The 24,852-nt window shown below is 36.7% G+C and overlaps 1 protein-coding gene across 1 annotated transcript; it reads right to left on the bottom strand.

The window, feature by feature from the left end:
• Nucleotides 1–265: 265 nt before the first annotated feature.
• LOC135525858 (piggyBac transposable element-derived protein 4-like) lies at nucleotides 266–2,329 on the bottom strand. Its single transcript, XM_064953796.1, has 2 exons — nucleotides 2,295–2,329; nucleotides 266–2,015 (listed from the first exon to the last, which is right to left on the bottom strand). Exons 1-2 carry the CDS (start codon nucleotides 2,327–2,329, stop codon nucleotides 266–268), a joined length of 1,785 nt encoding a protein of 594 aa, XP_064809868.1.
• Nucleotides 2,330–24,852: the final 22,523 nt, after the last annotated feature.

The following is a 24,852-nucleotide window of genomic DNA, read 5'->3' as shown; positions in this document are numbered from 1 at the left end:
ATACCTTCAGGAATGAGTGAGGTACATGCCATTGGGTATGAAGTCACCCAGGTGTCCCTCACAAGTTTCCCAAATGTACCCAAGTGGCCGAATTGGAACATCGAAACATTGATGCAAATAACTATATACAAAATAAATAAAAATATTCAAACATACCTGGAAAAATATATATTGGAAAATTTAAGAAAAAAATGAACATTTCCAAAATGTTTAAATAACATGGGTAACTATTTACACGTTCAATGTTCAATAATGTGAAGACCCTCTACACAATATTGTGCTGCTGATGCCACAGTGCATAGCAGTCTCTTTCTGCTGTGAAGCAGAGGGTCACTGAACAGGTGGTGCAGCCGACAGAGGATTTCTTGTGGCAAAGAGCACAACGAAGCCTCCTTACTGAGCCCCTTTTACACTCATTCTCGCCTGCAATCAGGAATTTAAGCATGTGCACACCACTGGTTGAAGGAGCAGAAGGGACAGAGGTAGAGGGGAATGAAGGTGCTACAGTGGTCTTGCTGTAGCTGGCAAGCTCCTGGATGAGCAGCTCTCTGAAGGCTAGCTGTGAGATGGGGGGCTGTCCACAGCTCTTGGCCATTTCCTTCTGGAGGATGAAGGCATTCACCACAGCAATGTCAATGAAATGGTAAAACAATGTCTTGTACCATTTATCGGTTTTGTGGAGAACATTATAGTATCCTATCAGCGCATCCGACAGGTCAACACCTCCCATGTTCTTATTGTAGTCCTTTACTGCAGTTGGAATGGGGACATTTTTGGTGGTCCATGCCCCTGTAGCGTCCTTCACACGCCTGACGACGTGATCACCACTGAAGGACTTGTGGATAGTGGAGCACATCGCCACCTCTCTGGTGTCCATCCACTTCACAAACAGCAGGCCATCTTCACGGATCCATCTCATGGTACCCCGCTCAGCCCGCTTAGGCATGTCATTCACCCTACTTATCGGAAAGCCCACTCTGTTGGTCCGAATGGTGCCACAGGCCCACATCCCCAGCTTCCTCAGGTCTGTGAACAGGGTAGGGCTTGTGTAGAAGTTATCCACAAACAGTTTGTAGCCCTTCCCTAGCAGCTGAAAATCTAGTAACTGCATAACGGAGTCATAGCTGAATCCCTTCCCGGTCGCACAACTGTTCTTCCCTTCATAGACAAAAAAGTTGCACGTGTATGCACACGCAGAATCGGCCAAAACAAACAGTTTGTAACCCCATTTAGTCGGTTTGTTACGCATGTAGTGTTTTAGGCCATTTCTGGCCTTTGAGGCAACCATCCTCTCATCTATGGAAAGGTTCTGGGCAGGCTGAAAATAAGTATTGCAGGCCTCAATGATGTCGAGGTAGAGAGGTTTAATTTTGCAGAGCTTATCAAACCTTGCGGTGCCTCGTTTCGTCTCATTGTCCTTATCAACTTCTGGGTCACTGATATGAAGTGCCCGTGAAATTGTCAGAAACCTTTTGCACGACATGACCGTGGAGGGGAAAGGCAGTTGATAGAGGGGTGCAGATTTCCAGTAGTCCTTCAGGGTTTTTAGCTTCACAAGACCCATGTAAATGACCATAGAAAAGTAACAAAAAAGATCTGACATGGAAATGGGCTTCCATGTCTCTTTCTTGCCTTCCTGCTTCTTAGCTCCGTACTTATTAGTGTTCAACACCAGGGAATCAACAACTGCCGAGGTGAAAAACAACTGAAAAAGTTGCATGGGGCTGTACTTGGAGTTCATGTCCAGCTGAGGACCTGGTGGCCTCTTTGGTCTGAAAATTGGAGGTGGTGGGGCCACATCCTCCTCCAGCACAGAGTGCCAACAACCCTCCTCAGCACTGCCAGCAGGTTCCACACTTCCCTTCCTCCGCTTCTTTGTCACCGGCTTCACACCTCTTGATGGCCGGGCGGGGGTAGGTGTGGTGCCGGAGACAGCAGGGGTCCGGCTGGAGGGACCAGCTTCAGTGGGGGATTTGCACCTTGGCAGTATGGGCTCCCAATCAGAATCACTGGGACTGTGAAATAAAGACACAGACACAGATTATATACAGAGTAAGTGAGGTGTTGTTCATTCCATGTTTAGATAAAATACATGTACAAAAATATGTAATATATACAGACACACAGACACCCACAATGTAGAGCAATGTTTACTTTATACATTTCATTATACGTATGTGTACTTTATATTTCATGTCCTAGTCACATTTTTATATGGCAAACAAAATATAAATATCTCAAACAACTCAAATGAATAATATGTGATATTATTAATTTCAAACAACGTTACTCACCAATCCAACACAGAATCTTCTCCATATAAGAACATAACCTCAGAAACCGAGTCAAAAGAATTGTCACTGTCTGACTCATCTTGTAGTAATTCACTGTTACTATCTCGAGCATTCTCATCAATTATATCGTGTAAATCTGTATACTTTGTCTTGGTCTTCGATTTTAAAGATTTACTTGCCATATTTATTATTTGAAAATGCTCTCCAAAAGAAATGCTGCGCGTAACCACAGTTGGTACGTCTGGAAGAATTTTCAATGGAGAATGGTTGTCGACACGCATGGCTTTTCCACAAAAGATAGGCTTCCTGGATAGGACCATCACATGTTGTCGTTTACCTGAGCTCATTGGCTATCTAACCAGATAGATTTCAAGAGGATCAGTGGTCATTGGTCCGAAATACAGTCAATCAATGAAGAACCGATCCAATCATTGGTGGCAATTTGGTCATTGTTTGCTGGGTTCAAATCACTTCCTTTCGGTCAATATGTCCCGGAAAAGAACCATGCGTTGTGGTTGTTCTACTAACAGAGGACTGCAATGAAACCAAACATGACTCGATAAACGTCAGTTTAGATTGAGTAATTACATCGAACGTTACATCCAAAGTTGGAGGACACGGAATTGACTACACAAGCCATTTACAAAATGTTTCAGTTAGGTTATAGAAATGGATTATATGAACAAAACAACACTTTATTGTTTCGTCGTGACCTTTAGTGTTGCCAAAAGAAGAAGATATTTAAAGGTAAATGATAAAAACTCCGGAGGTGAAAACATAACAAACAACAACAACAACAGATCATTGTTTAACACATGTTATTTTCATAACAGGAATGATTAATTATGTACATATTCATATTCAGCTTCTACATCTGTGTAAAGGTACTTAGAAGTAAGAGAAAACATATCTGGTTATTTGCCAAAATGTTTTATTTCATTGAACAGCGTTACCCACTCCAGTCAGCAGATGGCGACGTGTCTTTCAGGTGATGCTTCTTGGTGACGTATATTCTCGTGGATGGGGCTTCTTCAACAACAACACGGCTACTGATTCAACCACTTCGCGAGCTTGCAAGCAAACACAAAACCTAAACATTGAAGCTCTTTCGACCATTTGTGTTAATATGAATCTCGGTGTTTTAAACACAATTCTGTTTACATATACACTACTTAACTTACATGCAATTGGCTTGTTTACTTAAATAAGCATATTTGTTAAATTCGTACTGAGTTTAGCACTAGGCTAGTTGCTAATGCTAACTAGCTAGCTAGCTAGCTAATATGAGTTCACTAAGCTACTGCCCCCTTGCTAAAGAAGAGGATGTCTACTGGACGGAGAAGAAAGCTCTGGGGCTGAACATTATTGTAAAACAAGAAGAGGGGGATATTACAGTGAAAGGAGAGGAAGAAGCTTTCAGAATAAAACAGGAGGAAGAGGAGGCTGTTATAGGGAAAGAAGAGAAGGAATCTTTTGAAGTGAAAGAGGAAGAGGGGATAGAGGCTGTCACTGTGGAAGAGGAAGAGGAGGATGTAGAAGCTTTCAGAATGAAAAAGGAGGAAGAGGCCATAACATTGAAAGAAGAGAAGGAACCTTTTCGAGTAAAAGAGGAAGAGGAGGCTACCTCAATAAAAGAGGAGTGGGAAGATGTTTTGGGAGTGACAGAGGAGGATGAAGATGGAGAGGAGGAAGAGACTGAAGATCCTGTTATCACCAGTGAGTATTGTCTTAAAAACAGGGGACACAAGCTCTGCAGTTGTTGAACTAGGCTGTATGTTTTTAAAGGAGCATTCTACTGAAGTTCTACACTTGAATATGTTGTTCAGTACTGTAATTAGTAATGTAATGAATGAGTTGTTAAAGGAGAAGATGGCCAGTGGTACATGCGTGTTTAACTCAATTCTGTGGCCAACAGCCCTGGCCATTGATTCTAGGATAATTATAAAAGCCCAATGAGCTTAGTTCAACTGTCGTACCCCAAGGGTAGGCCTATTTACTTTTGAGTCATTTAGCAGACACTCTTATCCAGAGAGATTTACAGTAGTGAATCATTTAGCAGACACTCTTATCCAGAGATTTACAGTAGTGAGTCATTTAGCAGACACTCTTATCCAGAGAGATTTACAGTAGTGAATCATTTAGCAGACACTCTTATCCAGAGAGATTTACAGTAGTGAATCATTTAGCAGACACTCTTATCCAGAGAGACTTACAGTACTGAGTCATTTAGCAGACACTCTTATCCAGAGAGATTTACAGTAGTGAATCATTTAGCAGACACTCTTATCCAGAGAGACTTACAGTACTGAGTCATTTAGCAGACACTCTTATCCAGAGAGATTTACAGTAGTGAATCATTTAGCAGACAATCTTATCCAGAGAGACTTACAGAAATAGCCAAATTCACTCATTTGAAGTGGTGTCCACATACTCTTTGTATAAACATTATATCTTAGATTAATTCTGACCATTTTGAAGAAATGTCATACAGCCTACGGCATCTCAAGATGGACAAACAGTACTATTGCAGTTTTAGGCTACTCTCCTTAATAGTACTTATGTGAGCACACTCGTTAGGTTCGCCAGCCGAACCGAAGCATGTGGAAGGCTGTTGGGGTGGTCAGTCAAGCAGCCTAGCGGTTAGAGTGTTAGGCCAGTAACCGTAAAGGTTGCTAGATCGTTAGAGTTCGCCAGCCGAACCGAAGCATGTGGAAGGCTGTTGGGGTGGTCAGGCAGCCTAGCGGTTAGAGTGTTAGGCCAGTAACCGTAAAGGTTGCTAGATCGTTAGGTTCGCCAGCCGAACCAAAGCATGTGGAAGGCTGTTGGGGTGGTCAAGCAGCCTAGCGGTTAGAGTGTTAGGCCAGTAACCGTAAAGGTTGCTAGATCGTTAGGTTCGCCAGCCGAACCAAAGCATGTGGAAGGCTGTTGGGGTGGTCAGGCAGCCTAGCGGTTAGAGTGTTAGGCCAGTAACCGTAAAGGTTGCTAGATCGTTAGGTTCGCCAGCTGAACCAAAGCATGTGGAAGGCTGTTGGGGTGGTCAGGCAGCCTAGCGGTTAGAGTGTTAGGCCAGTAACCGTAAAGGTTTCTAGATCGAATCCCCCGAACTGACAAGGTAAAACACTCTGCCGTTCTGCCCCTGAACAAGGCAATTAACCCACTGTTCCCCGGTAGGCCATCATTGTAAATAATAATTTGTTATTGACTGACTTGTCTAGTTAAATAAAGGTAAAATAATTTAGACATTTTTTTTTTTTTTTAAATAGCGATATTAATGCTTTGTCTGCTTGCACAAGTTAAACAAAAAAAATAGTCAGACAACAGAGGAACTAGAAAGGCAATTCAAATCATCTAGTTAACTATTTAGCTATTAGCGTCAAACCAAATGTTATTGGTCACACGCACCAAATACAACAGGTGTGTAGACCTTAGAGAAATGCTACTGACAATACATTGACATGTATTAATGTCTTGTCCCCACTGTCCTACAATAATTTACCACCTGTACTGGGGTGTTTGTCCCCACATAATTACATTACAGCTCATTACATTACATTACATAATTACATTACAGCTCATTACATTACATTACATAATTACATTACAGCTCATTACATTACATTACATAATTACATTACAGCTCATTACATTACATTACATAATTACATTACAGCTCATTACATTACATTACATAATTACATTACAGCTCATTACATTACATTACATAATTACATTACAGCTCATTACATTACATTACATAATTACATTACATTACATAATTACATTACAGCTCATTACATTACATTACATAATTACATTACAGCTCATTACATTACATTACATAATTACATTACATAATTACATTACAGCTCATTACATTACATTACATAATTACATTACAGCTCATTACATTACATAATTACATTACAGCTCATTACATTACATTACATAATTACATTACAGCTCATTACATTACATTACATAATTACATTACAGCTCATTACATTACATTACATAATTACATTACAGCTCATTACATTACATTACATAATTACATTACAGCTCATTACATTACATTACATAATTACATTACAGCTCATTACATTACATAATTACATTACAGCTCATTACATTACATTACATAATTACATTACAGCTCATTACATTACATTACATAATTACATTACAGCTCATTACATTACATTACATAATTACATTACAGCTCATTACATTACATTACATAATTACATTACAGCTCATTACATTACATTACATAATTACATTACAGCTCATTACATTACATTACATAATTACATTACAGCTCATTACATTACATTACATAATTACATTACAGCTCATTACATTACATTACATAATTACATTACAGCTCATTACATTACATTACATACATAATTACATTACATTACATAATTACATTACAGCTCATTACATTACATTACATAATTACATTACAGCTCATTACATTACATTACATAATTACATTACAGCACATTACATTACATTACATAATTACATTACAGCTCATTACATTACATTACATAATTACATTACAGCTCATTACATTACATTACATAATTACATTACAGCTCATTACATTACATAATTACATTACAGCTCATTACATTACATAATTACATTACAGCTCATTACATTACATAATTACATTACACATTACATTACATAATTACATTACAGCTCATTACATTACATTACATAATTACATTACAGCTCATTACATTACATTACATAATTACATTACAGCTCATTACATTACATTACATAATTACATTACAGCTCATTACATTACATTACATAATTACATTACAGCTCATTACATTACATTACATAATTACATTACAGCTCATTACATTACATTACATTACATAGCACATTACATTACATTACATAATTACATTACATTACATAATTACATTACAGCTCATTACATTACATTACATAATTACATTACAGCATTACATTACATTACATTACATTAATTACATTACAGCTCATTACATTACATTACATAATTACATTACAGCTCATTACATTACATTACATAATTACATTACATAATTACATTACATAATTACATTACAGCTCATTACATTACATAATTACATTACAGCTCATTACATTACATTACATTAGCTCATTACATTACAGCTCATTACAGCTCATTACATTACATAATTACATTACAGCTCATTACATTATATAATTACATTACAGCTCATTACATTACATAATTACATTACAGCTCATTACATTACATAATTACATTACAGCTCATTACATTACATTACATTACATAATTACATTACAGCTCATTACATTACATTACATAATTACATTACAGCTCATTACATTACATTACATAATTACATTACAGCTCATTACATTACATTACATAATTACATTACAGCATTACATTACATAATTACATTACAGCTCATTACATTACATTACATAATTACATTACAGCTCATTACATTACATTACATAATTACATTACAGCTCATTACAGTACATTACATAATTACATTACAGCTCATTACAGTACATTACATAATTACATTACAGCTCATTACAGTACATTACATAATTACATTACAGCTCATTACAGTACATTACATAATTACATTACAGCTCATTACAGTACATAATTACATTACAGCTCATTACAGTACATAATTACATTACAGCTCATTACATTACATAATTACATTACAGCTCATTACATTACATAATTACATTACAGCTCATTACATTACAGTACATAATTACATTACAGCTCATTACATTACATTACATAATTACATTACAGCTCATTACATTACATTACATAATTACATTACAGCTCATTACAGTTGTTGAAATGAAACGCTGCCTACTCTGGCTGGAAAACCGCCTCTCAACGTTGGCTTTTCCTCTATTCAAAAATTCTGACAAAGTTACCAAAATATTCCTGGATTCATTGTCAAGCAGGGGGGGGGGGGAGTAGCTAATTGTCATACCTGAGTAAAAGATACCTTAATGAAAATGGCTCAAATGGAAAAATACGAGAGAAATAAGTCAAAGTATTTGGTTTTAAAGATACTTAAGCTTGGGAGAGGCGAAGGTAGAGTCATGTGTCCTCCGAAACACGACCTGCCAAACTGCGCTCCTTAACACCCGCCTGCTTAACTCTGCACCAATGTGTCAGAGGAAACACAGTTCAACTGACGACCAAAGTCAGCCTGCAGGCGTCTGACCCACCACAAGGAGTCACTAAAGAGCACGATGAGCCAAGTCGCGCCCCAGCGGATCAACAACATTGTAGTTACTCCACAACACTAACCTAATTGACAAGTAAAAGTAGGAAGCCTGTACAGAATACAAATATTCCAAAACATGAATCCTGTTTGCAATAAAGAACTAAAGCAAAACTGCAAAGAATGTGGCAAAGAAATTAAATAAATGAACTACTTAACAAGGAGGTAGAGGCAACAGTACATCACACAAAGCAGCCACAACTGTCAGTAAGAGTGTCCATGATTGAGTCTTTTAATGAAGAGATTGAGATAAAACTGTCCAGTTTGAGTGTTTGTTGCAGCTCGTTCCAGTCGCTAGCTGCAGCGAACTGAAAAGAGGAACGACCCAGGGATGTGTGTGCTTTGGGGACCTTTACCAGAATGTGACTGGCAGAACGGGTGTTGTATGTGGAGGATGAGGGCTGCAGTAGATATCTCAGATAGTGGGGAGGGAGGCCTAAGAGGGTTTTTATAAATAAGCATCAACCATTGGGTCTTGAGACGGGTATACAGAGATGACCGGTTATCAGAGAGGTATAGAGTGCAGTGATGTGTCCTATAAGGAGCATTGGTGGCAAATCTGATGGCCGAATGGTTAAGACCATCTAGCCGCTCGAGAGCACCCTTACCTGCTGACCTATAAATTATGTTTCCGTAATCTAGCATGGGTAGGATGGTCATCTAAATCAGGGTTAGTTTGGCACCTGGGGTGAAAGAGGAGCGATTACGATAGAGGAAACCAAGTCTAGATTTATCTTTAGCCTGCAGCTTTGATATGTGCTGAGAGAAGGACAGTGCGCCGTCCAGCCATACTCCCAAGTACTTGTATGAGGTGACTACCTCAAGCTCTAAACCCTCAGAGGTAGTAAGAACACCTGTGGGAAGAGGGGCATTCTTCATACCAAACCACATGACCTTTGTTTTGGAGGTGTTCAGAACAAGGTTAAGGGTAGAGAAAGCTTGTTGAACACTAAGAAAGCTTTGTTGTAGAGCATTTAACGCAAAATCCGGGAGGGGCCAGCTGAGTATAAGACTGTATCATCTGCATATAAATGGATGAGAGAGCTTCCTCTGTCTGAGCTATGCTGTTGAAGTAAATTGAGAAGAGTGTGGGGACAGGTAAATTGGTGAGAAGGTATTGAGCCTTGGTGTACTAGCAGCCTTGGTGACAGGTAAATTGGTGAAAAGAAACCAGGTAGTTAGCAAGAAACCAGGCTATAACAGTTAGGATGAGCTTGATCTGCCCCTTTAAATAAAGGACAAACTGTAGCTGCCTTCCAAGAACCTCCCATGTTTCAAGAGAGGAGAATGGGAACCTCCCCAGAGAGGAGAGACAGGTTAAAAAGGTTGAAGATGATAGGGGCAGCAACCTTAAAGAAGAAAGGGTCCTGAATACGATGTGTTATGTTTGGGGCAAATCCAATACAAAGCTGTTAGAGACGTACCCAGAAAGACTCACAGCTGTAATCACGGTCAAATGTGATTCTAACATGTATTGACTCTGGGGTGTGAATAGTTAAGTCAATGAGATGTTTCATTTTTAATAAATTGGCTAAAAATGTCAACAGAAAAATAACTTTGTCGTTATGGAGTATTATGTGTAGATAGATGGGTGAGAGAAAAATAATATTTAAGCAATTTTAAATAAAGGCTGTAACACCACAAAATGTGGAATAAGTCAAGGGGTGTGAATACTTTCTGAAGGCACTGAACACTATCCATGTTTCAATTGTCTCGAAGCTTAAAAATCCTTCTTTAACCTGTCTTCCCCCCCCTTCATCTACACTGATTGAAGTGGATTTAACTAGTGACATCAATAAGGGATCATAGCTTTCACCTGGATTCACCTGGTCAGTCTGTCATGGAAAGAACGTTTCTAATGTTTTCTTCCTCTGTGTATGTGACAGATATGAAAATCTTTTGTTGGAAATGTAAAGGGGCAGTAGGAAGCTTTTTAGGCACCCCTGACCAAATTCACATTGGACTATATATCTTTCTCATTTAAAGCAAGTCTAAGAAGCTGTAGATCTGTTCGACATTATCTATTTCTATGCTTCCTCGCTATTAAGTTTCGCTTTTGCTCGTTTTACTTTCGGGTTTCGCACACCAGCTTCGAACAGCTGAAATATGTTTCCCAGCGGTGTAGATGCTGCAATGATCCTCTACACTATTCATCGACTTGTTTTGCCACAAACTGACATTTTCACAAACTGACCATTCAAATTTCTGCCACCAGAATTCTGCCTGTTGTGCCTTTTAAGAAGGGTAAATGTAAAGCTGCAACAACAAGGATGGGTTGCTAATATCTCTAGGATTGTGCCTTTGACTTCTGGACAACGAAATGAAAACCAATAGAATAGGAGTGAAATGCTGGTTTCACTGACATGAGGCAGTCTTTATAAATGCTGGTTTCATATGAGGCAGTCTTTATAAATGCTGGTTTCATATGAGGCAGTCTTTATGAATGCTGGTTTCACTGACATGAGGCAGTCTTTATAAATGCTGGTTTCATATGAGGCAGTCTTTATAAATGCTGGTTTCATATGAGGCAGTCTTTATAAATGCTGGTTTCACTGATATGAGGCAGTCTTTATAAATGCTGGTTTCATATGAGGCAGTCTTTATAAATGCTGGTTTCATATGAGGCAGTCTTTATAAATGCTGGTTTCATGACATGAGGCAGTCTTTATAAATGCTGGTTTCATATGAGGCAGTCTTTATAAATGCTGGTTTCATATGAGGCAGTCTTTATGAATGCTGGTTTCATATGAGGCAGTCTTTATGAATGCTGGTTTCACTGACATGGGGCAGTCTTTATGAATGCTGGTTTCACTGACATATGAGGCAGTGTTGTTAGTCTGAGTAAATAGGGGTGCTATTTTTTTCCCAGAATGTTAAATACAATTCTATGGCAAAGCAGTCTGGTGCTTTTCTCCACGTGAATGTTTTAAAAGTGTCTAGTATTTTTGGGGGGAGGGAGGATACATGTTTTGTCTGCTGATAGTTGCTTCAGGGGTATTGAGTCTAATAATGCCGTAGGATCAGTCCAACGGTTGTTTAATTCAGATTTATATCGATTTTCATAGACGCTTTTAAAATTGTCATTAATACCATCACTAGTCTATTCATCCATTAGGTCTAATACAATCTTATACTGACTAGTCTATTACATTTATCCTATACTGACTAGTCTAATACATGTATCCTATACTGACTAGTCTAATACATGTATCCTATACTGACTAGTCTAATACATGTATCCTATACTGACTAGTCTAATACATGTATCCTATACTGACGAGTCAATTACATGTATCCTATACTGACGAGTCTATTACATGTATTCTATACTACTATCTATTTATCCATTAGGTCTAATACATGTATCCTATACTGACTAGTCTAATACATGTATCCTATACTGACTAGTCTATTTATCCATTAGGTCTAATACATGTATCCTATACTGACTAGTCTAATACATGTATCCTATACTGACTAGTCTATTACATGTATCCTATACTGACTAGTCTATTTATCTATTAGGTCTAATACATGTATCCTATACTGACTAGTCTATTACATGTATCCTATACTGACTAGTCTAATACATGTATCCTATACTGACTAGTCTAATACATGTATCCTATACTGACTAGTCTAATACATGTATCCTATACTGACTAGTCTATTACATGTATCCTATACTGACTAGTCTATTTATCTATTAGGTCTAATACATGTATCCTATACTGACTAGTCTAATACATGTATCCTATACTGACTAGTCTAATACATGTATCCTATACTGACTAGTCTAATACATGTATCCTATACTGACTAGTCTATTACATGTATCCTATACTGACTAGTCTAATACATGTATCCTATACTGACTAGTCTATTACATGTATCCTATACTGACTAGTCTAATACATGTATCCTATACTGACTAGTCTAATACATGTATCCTATACTGACTAGTCTAATACATGTATCCTATACTGACTAGTCTATTACATGTATCCTATACTGACTAGTCTAATACATGTATCCTATACTGACTAGTCTATTTATCCATTAGGTCTAATACATGTATCCTATACTGACTAGTCTATTACATGTATCCTATACTGACTAGTCTATTACATGTATCGTATACTGACTAGTCTATTACATGTATCCTATACTGACTAGTCTATTACATGTATCCTATACTGACTAGTCTATTACATGTATCCTATACTGACTAGTCTATTACATGTATCCTATACTGACTAGTATATTACATGTATCCTATACTGACTAGTCTATTACATGTATTCTATACTGACTAGTCTATTTATCCATTAGGTCTAATACATGTATCCTATACTGACTAGTCTATTACATGTATCCTATACTGACTAGTCTATTTATCCATTAGGTCTAATACATGTATCCTATACTGACTAGTCTATTACATGTATCCTATACTGACTAGTCTATTACATGTATCCTATACTGACTAGTCTATTTATCCATTAGGTCTAATACATGTATCCTATACTGACTAGTCTATTACATGTATCCTATACTGACTAGTCTATTACATGTATCCTATACTGACTAGTCTAATACATGTATCCTATACTGACTAGTCTAATACATGTATTCTATACTGACTAGTCTATTTATCCATTAGGTCTAATACATGTATCCTATACTGACTAGTCTATTACATGTATCCTATACTGACTAGTCTAATACATGTATCCTATACTGACTAGTCTATTTATCCATTAGGTCTAATACATGTATTCTATACTGACTAGTCTATTTATCCATTAGGTCTAATACATGTATCCTATACTGACTAGTCTATTACATGTATTCTATACTGACTAGTCTATTTATCCATTAGGTCTAATACATGTATCCTATACTGACTAGTCTATTACATGTATCCTATACTGACTAGTCTAATACATGTATCCTATACTGACTAGTCTATTACATGTATCCTATACTGACTAGTCTATTACATGTATCCTATACTGACTAGTCTAATACATGTATCCTATACTGACTAGTCTATTACATGTATCCTATACTGACTAGTCTATTTATCTATTAGGTCTAATACATGTATCCTATACTGACTAGTCTAATACATGTATCCTATACTGACTAGTCTATTTATCTATTAGGTCTAATACATGTATCCTATGCTGACTAGTCTATTACATGTATCCTATGCTGACTAGTCTATTTATCTATTAGGTCTAATACATGTATCCTATACTGACTAGTCTATTACATGTATCCTATACTGACTAGTCTATTTATCTATTAGGTCTAATACATGTATCCTATACTGACTAGTCTATTACATGTATCCTATACTGACTAGTCTATTACATGTATCCTATACTGACTAGTCTATTACATGTATCCTATACTGACTAGTCTATTACATGTATCCTATACTGACTAGTCTAATACATGTATCCTATACTGACTAGTCTAATACATGTATCCTATACTGACTAGTCTATTACATGTATCCTATACTGACTAGTCTATTTATCCATTAGGTCTATTACATGTATCCTATACTGACTAGTCTATTACATGTATCCTATACTGACTAGTCTAATACATGTATCCTATACTGACTAGTCTAATACATGTATCCTATACTGACTAGTCTATTTATCCATTAGGTCTAATACATGTATCCTATACTGACTAGTCTATTTATCCATTAGGTCTAATACATGTATCCTATACTGACTAGTCTAATACATGTATCCTATACTGACTAGTCTAATACATGTATCCTATACTGACTAGTCTATTACATGTATCCTATACTGACTAGTCTAATACATGTATCCTATACTGACTAGTCTATTACATGTATCCTATACTGACCAGTCTATTACATGTATCCTATACTGACTAGTCTAATACATGTATCCTATACTGACTAGTCTAATACATGTATCCTATACTGACTAGTCTAATACATGTATCCTATACTGACTAGTCTATTACATGTATCCTATACTGACTAGTCTAATACATGTATCCTATACTGACTAGTCTAATACATGTATCCTATACTGACTAGTCTAATACATGTATCCTATACTGACTAGTCTATTACATGTATCCTATACTGACTAGTCTATTACATGTATCCTATACTGACTAGTCTAATACATGTATCCTATACTGACTAGTCTATTACATGTATCCTATATGACTAGTCTATTTACCCATTAGGTCTAATACATGTATCCTATACTGACTAGTCTAATACATGTATCCTATACTGACTAGTCTATTACATGTATCCTATATGACTAGTCTATTTACCCATTAGGTCTAATACATGTATCCTATACTGACTAGTCTATTTATCCATTAGGTCTAATACATGTATCCTATACTGACTAGTCTAATACATGTATCCTATACTGACTAGTCTATTACATGTATCCTATACTGACTAGTCTATTTATCTATTAGGTCTAATACATGTATCCTATACTGACTAGTCTATTTATCTATTAGGTCTAATACATGTATCCTATACTGACTAGTCTATTACATGTATCCTATACTGACTAGTCTAATACATGTATCCTATACTGACTAGTCTATTACATGTATCCTATACTGACTAGTCTATTACATGTATCCTATACTGACTAGTCTAATACATGTATCCTATACTGACTAGTCTAATACATGTATCCTATACTGACTAGTCTATTACATGTATCCTATACTGACTAGTCTAATACATGTATCCTATACTGACTAGTCTATTACATGTATCCTATACTGACTAGTCTATTACATGTATCCTATACTGACTAGTCTAATACATGTATCCTATACTGACTAGTCTATTACATGTATCCTATACTGACTAGTCTAATACATGTATCCTATACTGACTAGTCTAATACATGTATCCTATACTGACTAGTCTATTTATCTATTAGGTCTAATACATGTATCCTATACTGACTAGTCTAATACATGTATCCTATACTGACTAGTCTATTTATCTATTAGGTCTAATACATGTATCCTATACTGACTAGTCTATTACATGTATCCTATACTGACTAGTCTATTACATGTATCCTATACTGACTAGTCTATTACATGTATCCTATACTGACTAGTCTAATACATGTATCCTATACTGACTAGTCTAATACATGTATCCTATACTGAGTAGTCTATTACATGTATCCTATACTGACTAGTCTATTACATGTATCCTATGCTGACTAGTCTATTTATCTATTAGGTCTAATACATGTATCCTATACTGACTAGTCTATTACATGTATCCTATACGGACTAGTCTATTTATCTATTAGGTCTAATACATGTATCCTATACTGACTAGTCTATTACATGTATCCTATACTGACTAGTATATTTATCCATTAGGTCTAATACATGTATCCTATACTGACTAGTCTATTACATGTATCCTATACTGACTAGTCTATTACATGTATCCTATACTGACTAGTCTATTACATGTATCCTATACTGACTAGTCTATTACATGTATCCTATACTGACTAGTCTATTACATGTATCCTATACTGACTAGTCTATTACATGTATCCTATACTGACTAGTCTATTACATGTATCCTATACTGACTAGTCTAATACATGTATCCTATACTGACTAGTCTATTACATGTATCCTATACTGACTAGTCTATTACATGTATCCTATACTGACTAGTCTAATACATGTATCCTATACTGACTAGTCTAATACATGTATCCTATACTGACTAGTCTAATACATGTATCCTATACTGACTAGTCTAATACATGTATCCTATACTGACTAGTCTAATTATCCATTAGGTCTAATACATGTATCCTATACTGACTAGTCTAATACATGTATCCTATACTGACTAGTCTAATACATGTATCCTATACTGACTAGTCTAATTATCCATTAGGTCTAATACATGTATCCTATACTGACTAGTCTATTACATGTATCCTATACTGACTAGTCTATTTATCTATTAGGTCTAATACATGTATCCTATACTGACTAGTCTAATACATGTATCCTATACTGACTAGTCTATTTATCTATTAGGTCTAATACATGTATCCTATGCTGACTAGTCTATTACATGTATCCTATGCTGACTAGTCTATTTATCTATTAGGTCTAATACATGTATCCTATACTGACTAGTCTATTACATGTATCCTATACTGACTAGTCTATTTATCTATTAGGTCTAATACATGTATCCTATACTGACTAGTCTATTACATGTATCCTATACTGACTAGTCTATTACATGTATCCTATACTGACTAGTCTATTACATGTATCCTATACTGACTAGTCTATTACATGTATCCTATACTGACTAGTCTAATACATGTATCCTATACTGACTAGTCTAATACATGTATCCTATACTGACTAGTCTATTACATGTATCCTATACTGACTAGTCTATTTATCCATTAGGTCTATTACATGTATCCTATACTGACTAGTCTATTACATGTATCCTATACTGACTAGTCTAATACATGTATCCTATACTGACTAGTCTAATACATGTATCCTATACTGACTAGTCTATTTATCCATTAGGTCTAATACATGTATCCTATACTGACTAGTCTATTTATCCATTAGGTCTAATACATGTATCCTATACTGACTAGTCTAATACATGTATCCTATACTGACTAGTCTAATACATGTATCCTATACTGACTAGTCTATTACATGTATCCTATACTGACTAGTCTAATACATGTATCCTATACTGACTAGTCTATTACATGTATCCTATACTGACCAGTCTATTACATGTATCCTATACTGACTAGTCTAATACATGTATCCTATACTGACTAGTCTAATACATGTATCCTATACTGACTAGTCTAATACATGTATCCTATACTGACTAGTCTATTACATGTATCCTATACTGACTAGTCTAATACATGTATCCTATACTGACTAGTCTAATACATGTATCCTATACTGACTAGTCTAATACATGTATCCTATACTGACTAGTCTATTACATGTATCCTATACTGACTAGTCTATTACATGTATCCTATACTGACTAGTCTAATACATGTATCCTATACTGACTAGTCTATTACATGTATCCTATATGACTAGTCTATTTACCCATTAGGTCTAATACATGTATCCTATACTGACTAGTCTAATACATGTATCCTATACTGACTAGTCTATTTATCCATTAGGTCTAATACATGTATCCTATACTGACTAGTCTAATACATGTATCCTATACTGACTAGTCTATTACATGTATCCTATACTGACTAGTCTATTTATCTATTAGGTCTAATACATGTATCCTATACTGACTAGTCTATTTATCTATTAGGTCTAATACATGTATCCTATACTGACTAGTCTATTACATGTATCCTATACTGACTAGTCTAATACATGTATCCTATACTGACTAGTCTATTACATGTATCCTATACTGACTAGTCTATTACATGTATCCTATACTGACTAGTCTAATACATGTATCCTATACTGACTAGTCTAATACATGTATCCTATACTGACTAGTCTATTACATGTATCCTATACTGACTAGTCTAATACATGTATCCTATACTGACTAGTCTATTACATGTATCCTATACTGACTAGTCTATTACATGTATCCTATACTGACTAGTCTAATACATGTATCCTATACTGACTAGTCTATTACATGTATCCTATACTGACTAGTCTAATACATGTATCCTATACTGACTAGTCTAATACATGTATCCTATACTGACTAGTCTATTTATCTATTAGGTCTAATACATGTATCCTATACTGACTAGTCTAATACATGTATCCTATACTGACTAGTCTATTTATCTATTAGGTCTAATACATGTATCCTATACTGACTAGTCTATTACATGTATCCTATACTGACTAGTCTATTACATGTATCCTATACTGACTAGTCTATTACATGTATCCTATACTGACTAGTCTAATACATGTATCCTATACTGACTAGTCTAATACATGTATCCTATACTGAGTAGTCTATTACATGTATCCTATACTGACTAGTCTATTACATGTATCCTATGCTGACTAGTCTATTTATCTATTAGGTCTAATACATGTATCCTATACTGACTAGTCTATTACATGTATCCTATACGGACTAGTCTATTTATCTATTAGGTCTAATACATGTATCCTATACTGACTAGTCTATTACATGTATCCTATACTGACTAGTATATTTATCCATTAGGTCTAATACATGTATCCTATACTGACTAGTCTATTACATGTATCCTATACTGACTAGTCTATTACATGTATCCTATACTGACTAGTCTATTACATGTATCCTATACTGACTAGTCTATTACATGTATCCTATACTGACTAGTCTATTACATGTATCCTATACTGACTAGTCTATTACATGTATCCTATACTGACTAGTCTATTACATGTATCCTATACTGACTAGTCTAATACATGTATCCTATACTGACTAGTCTATTACATGTATCCTATACTGACTAGTCTATTACATGTATCCTATACTGACTAGTCTAATACATGTATCCTATACTGACTAGTCTAATACATGTATCCTATACTGACTAGTCTAATACATGTATCCTATACTGACTAGTCTAATACATGTATCCTATACTGACTAGTCTAATTATCCATTAGGTCTAATACATGTATCCTATACTGACTAGTCTAATACATGTATCCTATACTGACTAGTCTAATACATGTATCCTATACTGACTAGTCTAATTATCCATTAGGTCTAATACATGTATCCTATACTGACTAGTCTATTACATGTATCCTATACTGACTAGTCTATTACATGTATCCTATACTGAGTAGTCTATTACATGTATCCTATACTGACTAGTCTATTACATGTATCCTATACTGACCAGTCTATTACATGTATCCTATACTGACTAGTCTATTACATGTATCCTATACTGACTAGTCTATTACATGTATCCTATACTGACTAGGCCTATTACATGTATCCTATACTGACTAGTCTATTACATGTATCCTATACTGACTAGTCTAATACATGTATCCTATACTGACTAGTCTAATACATGTATCCTATACTGACTAGTCTATTACATGTATCCTATACTGACTAGTCTATTACATGTATCCTATACTGACTAGTCTAATACATGTATCCTATACTGACTAGTCTATTACATGTATCCTATACTGACTAGTCTATTACATGTATCCTATACTGACTAGTCTAATACATGTATCCTATACTGACTAGTCTATTACATGTATCCTATACTGACTAGTCTATTACATGTATCCTATACTGACTAGTCTATTACATGTATCCTATACTGACTAGTCTAATACATGTATCCTATACTGACTAGTCTAATACATGTATCCTATACTGACTAGTCTAATACATGTATCCTATACTGACTAGTCTAATACATGTATCCTATACTGACTAGTCTATTTATCCATTAGGTCTAATACATGTATCCTATACTGACTAGTCTAATACATGTATCCTATACTGACTAGTCTATTTATCCATTAGGTCTATTACATGTATCCTATACTGACTAGTCTAATACATGTATCTTATACTGACTAGTCTAATACATGTATCCTATACTGACTAGTCTATTTATCCATTAGGTCTATTACATGTATCCTATACTGACTAGTCTATTTACCCATTAGGTCTAATAAATGCACAACACCACTAAGTTTAATCGTGTTTTTATTAGCCTACAAAGCACTACAGCCACTCTGTGATGACAAGCTCTAGTCTAGATTAAACCTCATAGGAAGACTGTTTTTATGTGGAGGTTTCATTCAGGTCTCTCTGTTTAACTAAACTCTCTGTTTGTCTTCAGCAGGGGAGAGACCAGACACAGACTCTCACTGTGACAGCTCGAAGAGTGCTTCAGGGGAACCAGACCCAGAGACGTCCAAACCAGAAAGACGACGACACTGCTCTCAGTGTGGAAAGAGTTTTAGCTGGTTTGGGAACCTGAAACGACATGAGAGGACACACACAAAGGAGAGACCCTACCAATGCATTCAGTGTGGAAAGAATTTTAATTCATCAGAATATATGAAAAAACATGAAAAAATACACTCAAAGCCTTACCACTGCTCCCAGTGTGAAAGAAGTTTTACCCAACGGGGGGACCTGAAATCACATGAGAGGACACACACAGGAGAGAAGCCTTACCACTGCTCACAGTGTGAAAGGAAATTTTTCTCATCGGGGTCCTTGAAAAGACATGAGGGGACACACTCTGTGGAAAAACCTTTCCACTGTTCTCATTGTGAAAAAAGTTTTAAGAATTTATGGAACCTGAAAGAACATGTGCAAAGACACACAATGGAGAAGCCTTTCCAATGCTCCCACTGTGGAATTAAATTTACATGGTTTCAACAACTTAAAGAGCATGAAAGAATCCACATTGTAGAGAAAAGTTATCAGTGCCTCCGGTGTGGAAAGATATTTATGCAGTTAGGGCACCTGAAAGTCCATGAGGTAACACACACAGGGGAGAAGCCATACCAATGCTCCGAGTGTGGAAAGAGATATAGCACCTCACATGGACTTAAAATTCATCAGAAAACACACATCGTGCTCCCACAATTGTCTCATATTTTTGACTGAGAATGTGTTTTTGTTTATGCTATACATGAAATCTAATTATAGAAAGTGGACTCAAAAATACATTTGTATGATTTATTTTTTGTTTTAAAATATAAATTGAATATGGAGTGAGTAAGTGCATGGCTTTCCCAGATTTCTATGACGTGAAATCATTTTCCAAAAAATGGTAATTAAGTATATTAAAAAAGGTAGCTTTTCTGTGTTGGAACGGTGTGCGTATCCCAACTACAGAATGTTGTGGGCGTATACAAGTCATTAAAGGGATACTTAGTGATTTTGGCAACGAGGCCCTTTATCTACCTCACCAGAGACCGATGAACTCGTGGATATTATTTTTAGGTGTCTGTGTCCAGTAAGGGGGAAGTTGAAGGTGGGTTTGTGAGTCAGTGCTAACTAGATGAAATAGATGAATCCACTCATTTGAAGGGGTATTCTTACATACACTATATATACAACATGATGTTGCATATCTTAACCCATATTCCCACTATTGATGAATAATATAAGGATGTAGGCACTTCAACAGTTGTTCCATCCCCGAGCCCAACATGCAGAGTTCAATAAATAAATAAAAGAGAAGACTTCATGTGTTTTTTTGTTATTTAACCTTTTATTTAACTAGGCAAGTCAGTTAAGATCAATGACGACCTACACCGGCCAAACCCGGACGACGCTGGGCCAATTGTGCGCCGCCCAATAGGACTCCCAATCACGGCCGGTTGTGATACAGCCTGTAATCGAACCAGGGTGTCTGTAGAGATGCAGTGTCTCAGACCACTGTGATACAGCCTGGACTAGAACCAGGTACTGTAGAGATGCAGTGTCTCAGACCACTGTGATACAGCCTGGACTAGAACCAGGTACTGTAGAGATGCAGTGTCTCAGACCACTGTGATACAGCCTGGACTAGAACCAGGTACTGTAGAGATGCAGTGTCTCAGACCACTGTGATACAGCCTGGACTAGAACCAGGTACTGTAGAGATGCAGTGTCTCAGACCACTGTGATACAGCCTGGACTAGAACCAGGTACTGTAGAGATGCAGTGTCTCAGACCACTGTGATACAGCCTGGACTAGAACCAGGGTGTCTCTAGTGACGCCTCTCGCTGCCGCCACTTGGGAGCCACTCGATGACAGAAGTGAGTAGTACGGGGGAGTGACAGTCATTTTTAGTTCTGTTACCTTTGCTTGCTTGCTTACAGGAACAATGGTGTCCATACAAACACCTTTTATAGCGCCCTCAGAGCATGTGCAGACCAGCTGGCTGGGGAGGTGAGGCATCGGTGTGGTTTTCCCTTTGTAATCTCTTCCACATTACATCCCATGTCTGAGCCGTTTGGTCCCTATACTATCTGTTTTGCCTCTTTGATTGTCTTATGGAGCTCATAGCTGTTTTCATACTCGTCCATGTTTGCAGTCATTTTTACTGTGGTTAAATGGGGTGTTTCGTCCTTTCAGTTAACAGCATAAGTCCTGACTTGACTTTTACCGTGGCTAAATGGGGTGCTTCGTCCTTTCAGTAGGATCTTAATTTGAGCCAGTTTGCTACAGCAGGAAGTAATCCTGCAGCAACAAGAAATGTGAATTATGGAAAGGGGGGATACCTAGTCAGGTGTACAACTAAATGCCTTCAACTGAAATGTGAATTATGGAAAGGGGGATACCTAGTCAGGTGTACAACTAAATGCCTTCAACTGAAATGTGTCTTCCTCATTTAACCCAATTATTATGTGGATTATAATTAATGAATATATTTGTAGCGGTTGAAACGGTGTTTGTAAGTGAAAATCAAGTCTGAAATGTAAAAGTGGAAACAGAAGTATTTACAAACATTTTCAGAAGTCTTATTTATAAACTTCAAAATAAAAAAAAGGTTTTAAAATTCCTGCATTGCAGATCCTACATCTGTACTGGGACTTTAGCCTACTGCACAAACCTCATTGCTACTGAATTGTTGTTTGATAGGTTAATGTTGCATAGCATTACATTTTTTTCATGTTAAAAGCTTGATGTTTGACTGAGAAATGTATCTTAACTCAGAAAAGGTTGGTGACCAATGTCTTGGTTTTTACTCACGCTACGGGTTGGTGTAAGTATGAAGACAATGCTAGATTTGGCTTGGTTTTCAGCTGTTGCTAGGTTGTATTAATTAGTGCACACCGTAGCAAAAGTTCTGCAACAGAATACAAAAAACAAGCGTTTCTTAAATGTACAAGTTCCACTAGTCATCCCTTGCCATTTCAGTCTGTTTTCTTCCATTTAGTTTCTAGTGAAAAGGACCCTGATCTCTCCATTAAACTAAATACTCTGTATTTGGCAGGAGAGAGACCAGACTCAGAGGAACCAGAGCCAGAGATGTCCAAATCAGCAAGACCACACCACTGCTCCCACTGTGGAAAGAGTTTTACTAAGTTAGGGAACCTTAAAGACCATGAGAGAATGCACACTGGAGAGAAGCCTTACCAATGCTCCCAGTGTGGAAAGAGCTTTACCGAGTTATGCAGCCTGAAAATACATGAGAGATTACACACAGGAGAAAAGCCTTACCAATGCTTCCAGTCGGGGAAAGAGTTTTACCTGGTTAGGGAATCTGAAAAGGCATGAAAGGGGACATAAGGGTGAGAAGCCTCATCATTGCTTCTAGTGTGGAAAAAGTTTTACCCAGTTAAGGAGCATGACAATACATAGGACACACAGGAGAAAAGCCTCATTACTGCTCCTACCGTGGAAAGAGCTAACCAGCTAACAAACCTGAAATCACATAAGAGAACACACACACACACAGTTGAGAAATCACCTTTCCACTGCTCCCACTGTGCATTGAAGTTTACCTGGTTACGGAAACAGATAGAGCATGAAGGAATCCACACCTGGGAAAGGTCAATACTCCCTGTGTGGAAAATATATTTCCCCAGTTAGGAGACCTAAATGAACACAAGGAAACACAGGGGAGTTGCCTTCCCTCTGCTCCCAGTGTGTAAAATATATTTACCATCACATAAACTTGCTCCCATTGTCTCATATTTTTTACTGAAAAGTTGTGCTTTTGTTTGTGCCATATGAAATCAAATTTCTACAAATATATATTTTTTTTTAATCTCAACGTTTAATTGAATATATAGTATGCCAGTTTGAATGTAGAGTACATTGGACTGTGATTAAATGGTCCTTTTCTTCAACTCTGGCAAAGAGCGCTGTTTCCAGGTGGTTTCCAATGTTTCCAAGTGCTGTTTCCATGATGCTATATTGTTTACAGTGGCTGGATATGTATCTTACAGCTTTAAGGGAATGTGAAGGGAGGCCTTCACTGGTGCCCTGCCTTCTCTTTCTAGAAGGGAGGCCTTCACTGGTGCCCTGCCTTCTCTATCTAGAAGGGAGGCCTTCACTGGTGCCCTGCCTTCTCTTTCTAGAAGGGAGGCCTTCACTGGTGCCCTGCCTTCTCTATCTAGAAGGGAGGCCTTCACTGGTGCCCTGTCT

Source organism: Oncorhynchus masou, chromosome 5 (genome assembly GCF_036934945.1).
Source record: "Oncorhynchus masou masou isolate Uvic2021 chromosome 5, UVic_Omas_1.1, whole genome shotgun sequence".
Classification (NCBI taxonomy): Eukaryota; Metazoa; Chordata; class Actinopteri; order Salmoniformes; family Salmonidae; genus Oncorhynchus; species Oncorhynchus masou.
The sequence above is the reverse complement of the archived record's forward strand: the minus strand, read 5'-3'. Positions and strand labels throughout refer to the sequence as shown.

Bases quoted from the DNA above. Each gene is read 5' to 3' on its own strand.
- LOC135525858 (XM_064953796.1), bottom strand. From the start codon at position 2,329: ATGTTCTTATATGGAGAAGATTCTGTGTTGGATTG. The intron at 2,016-2,294 runs GTGAGTAACGTT...TTTATTTCACAG, and splicing joins GAAGATTCTGTGTTGGATTG to TCCCAGTGATTCTGATTGGG.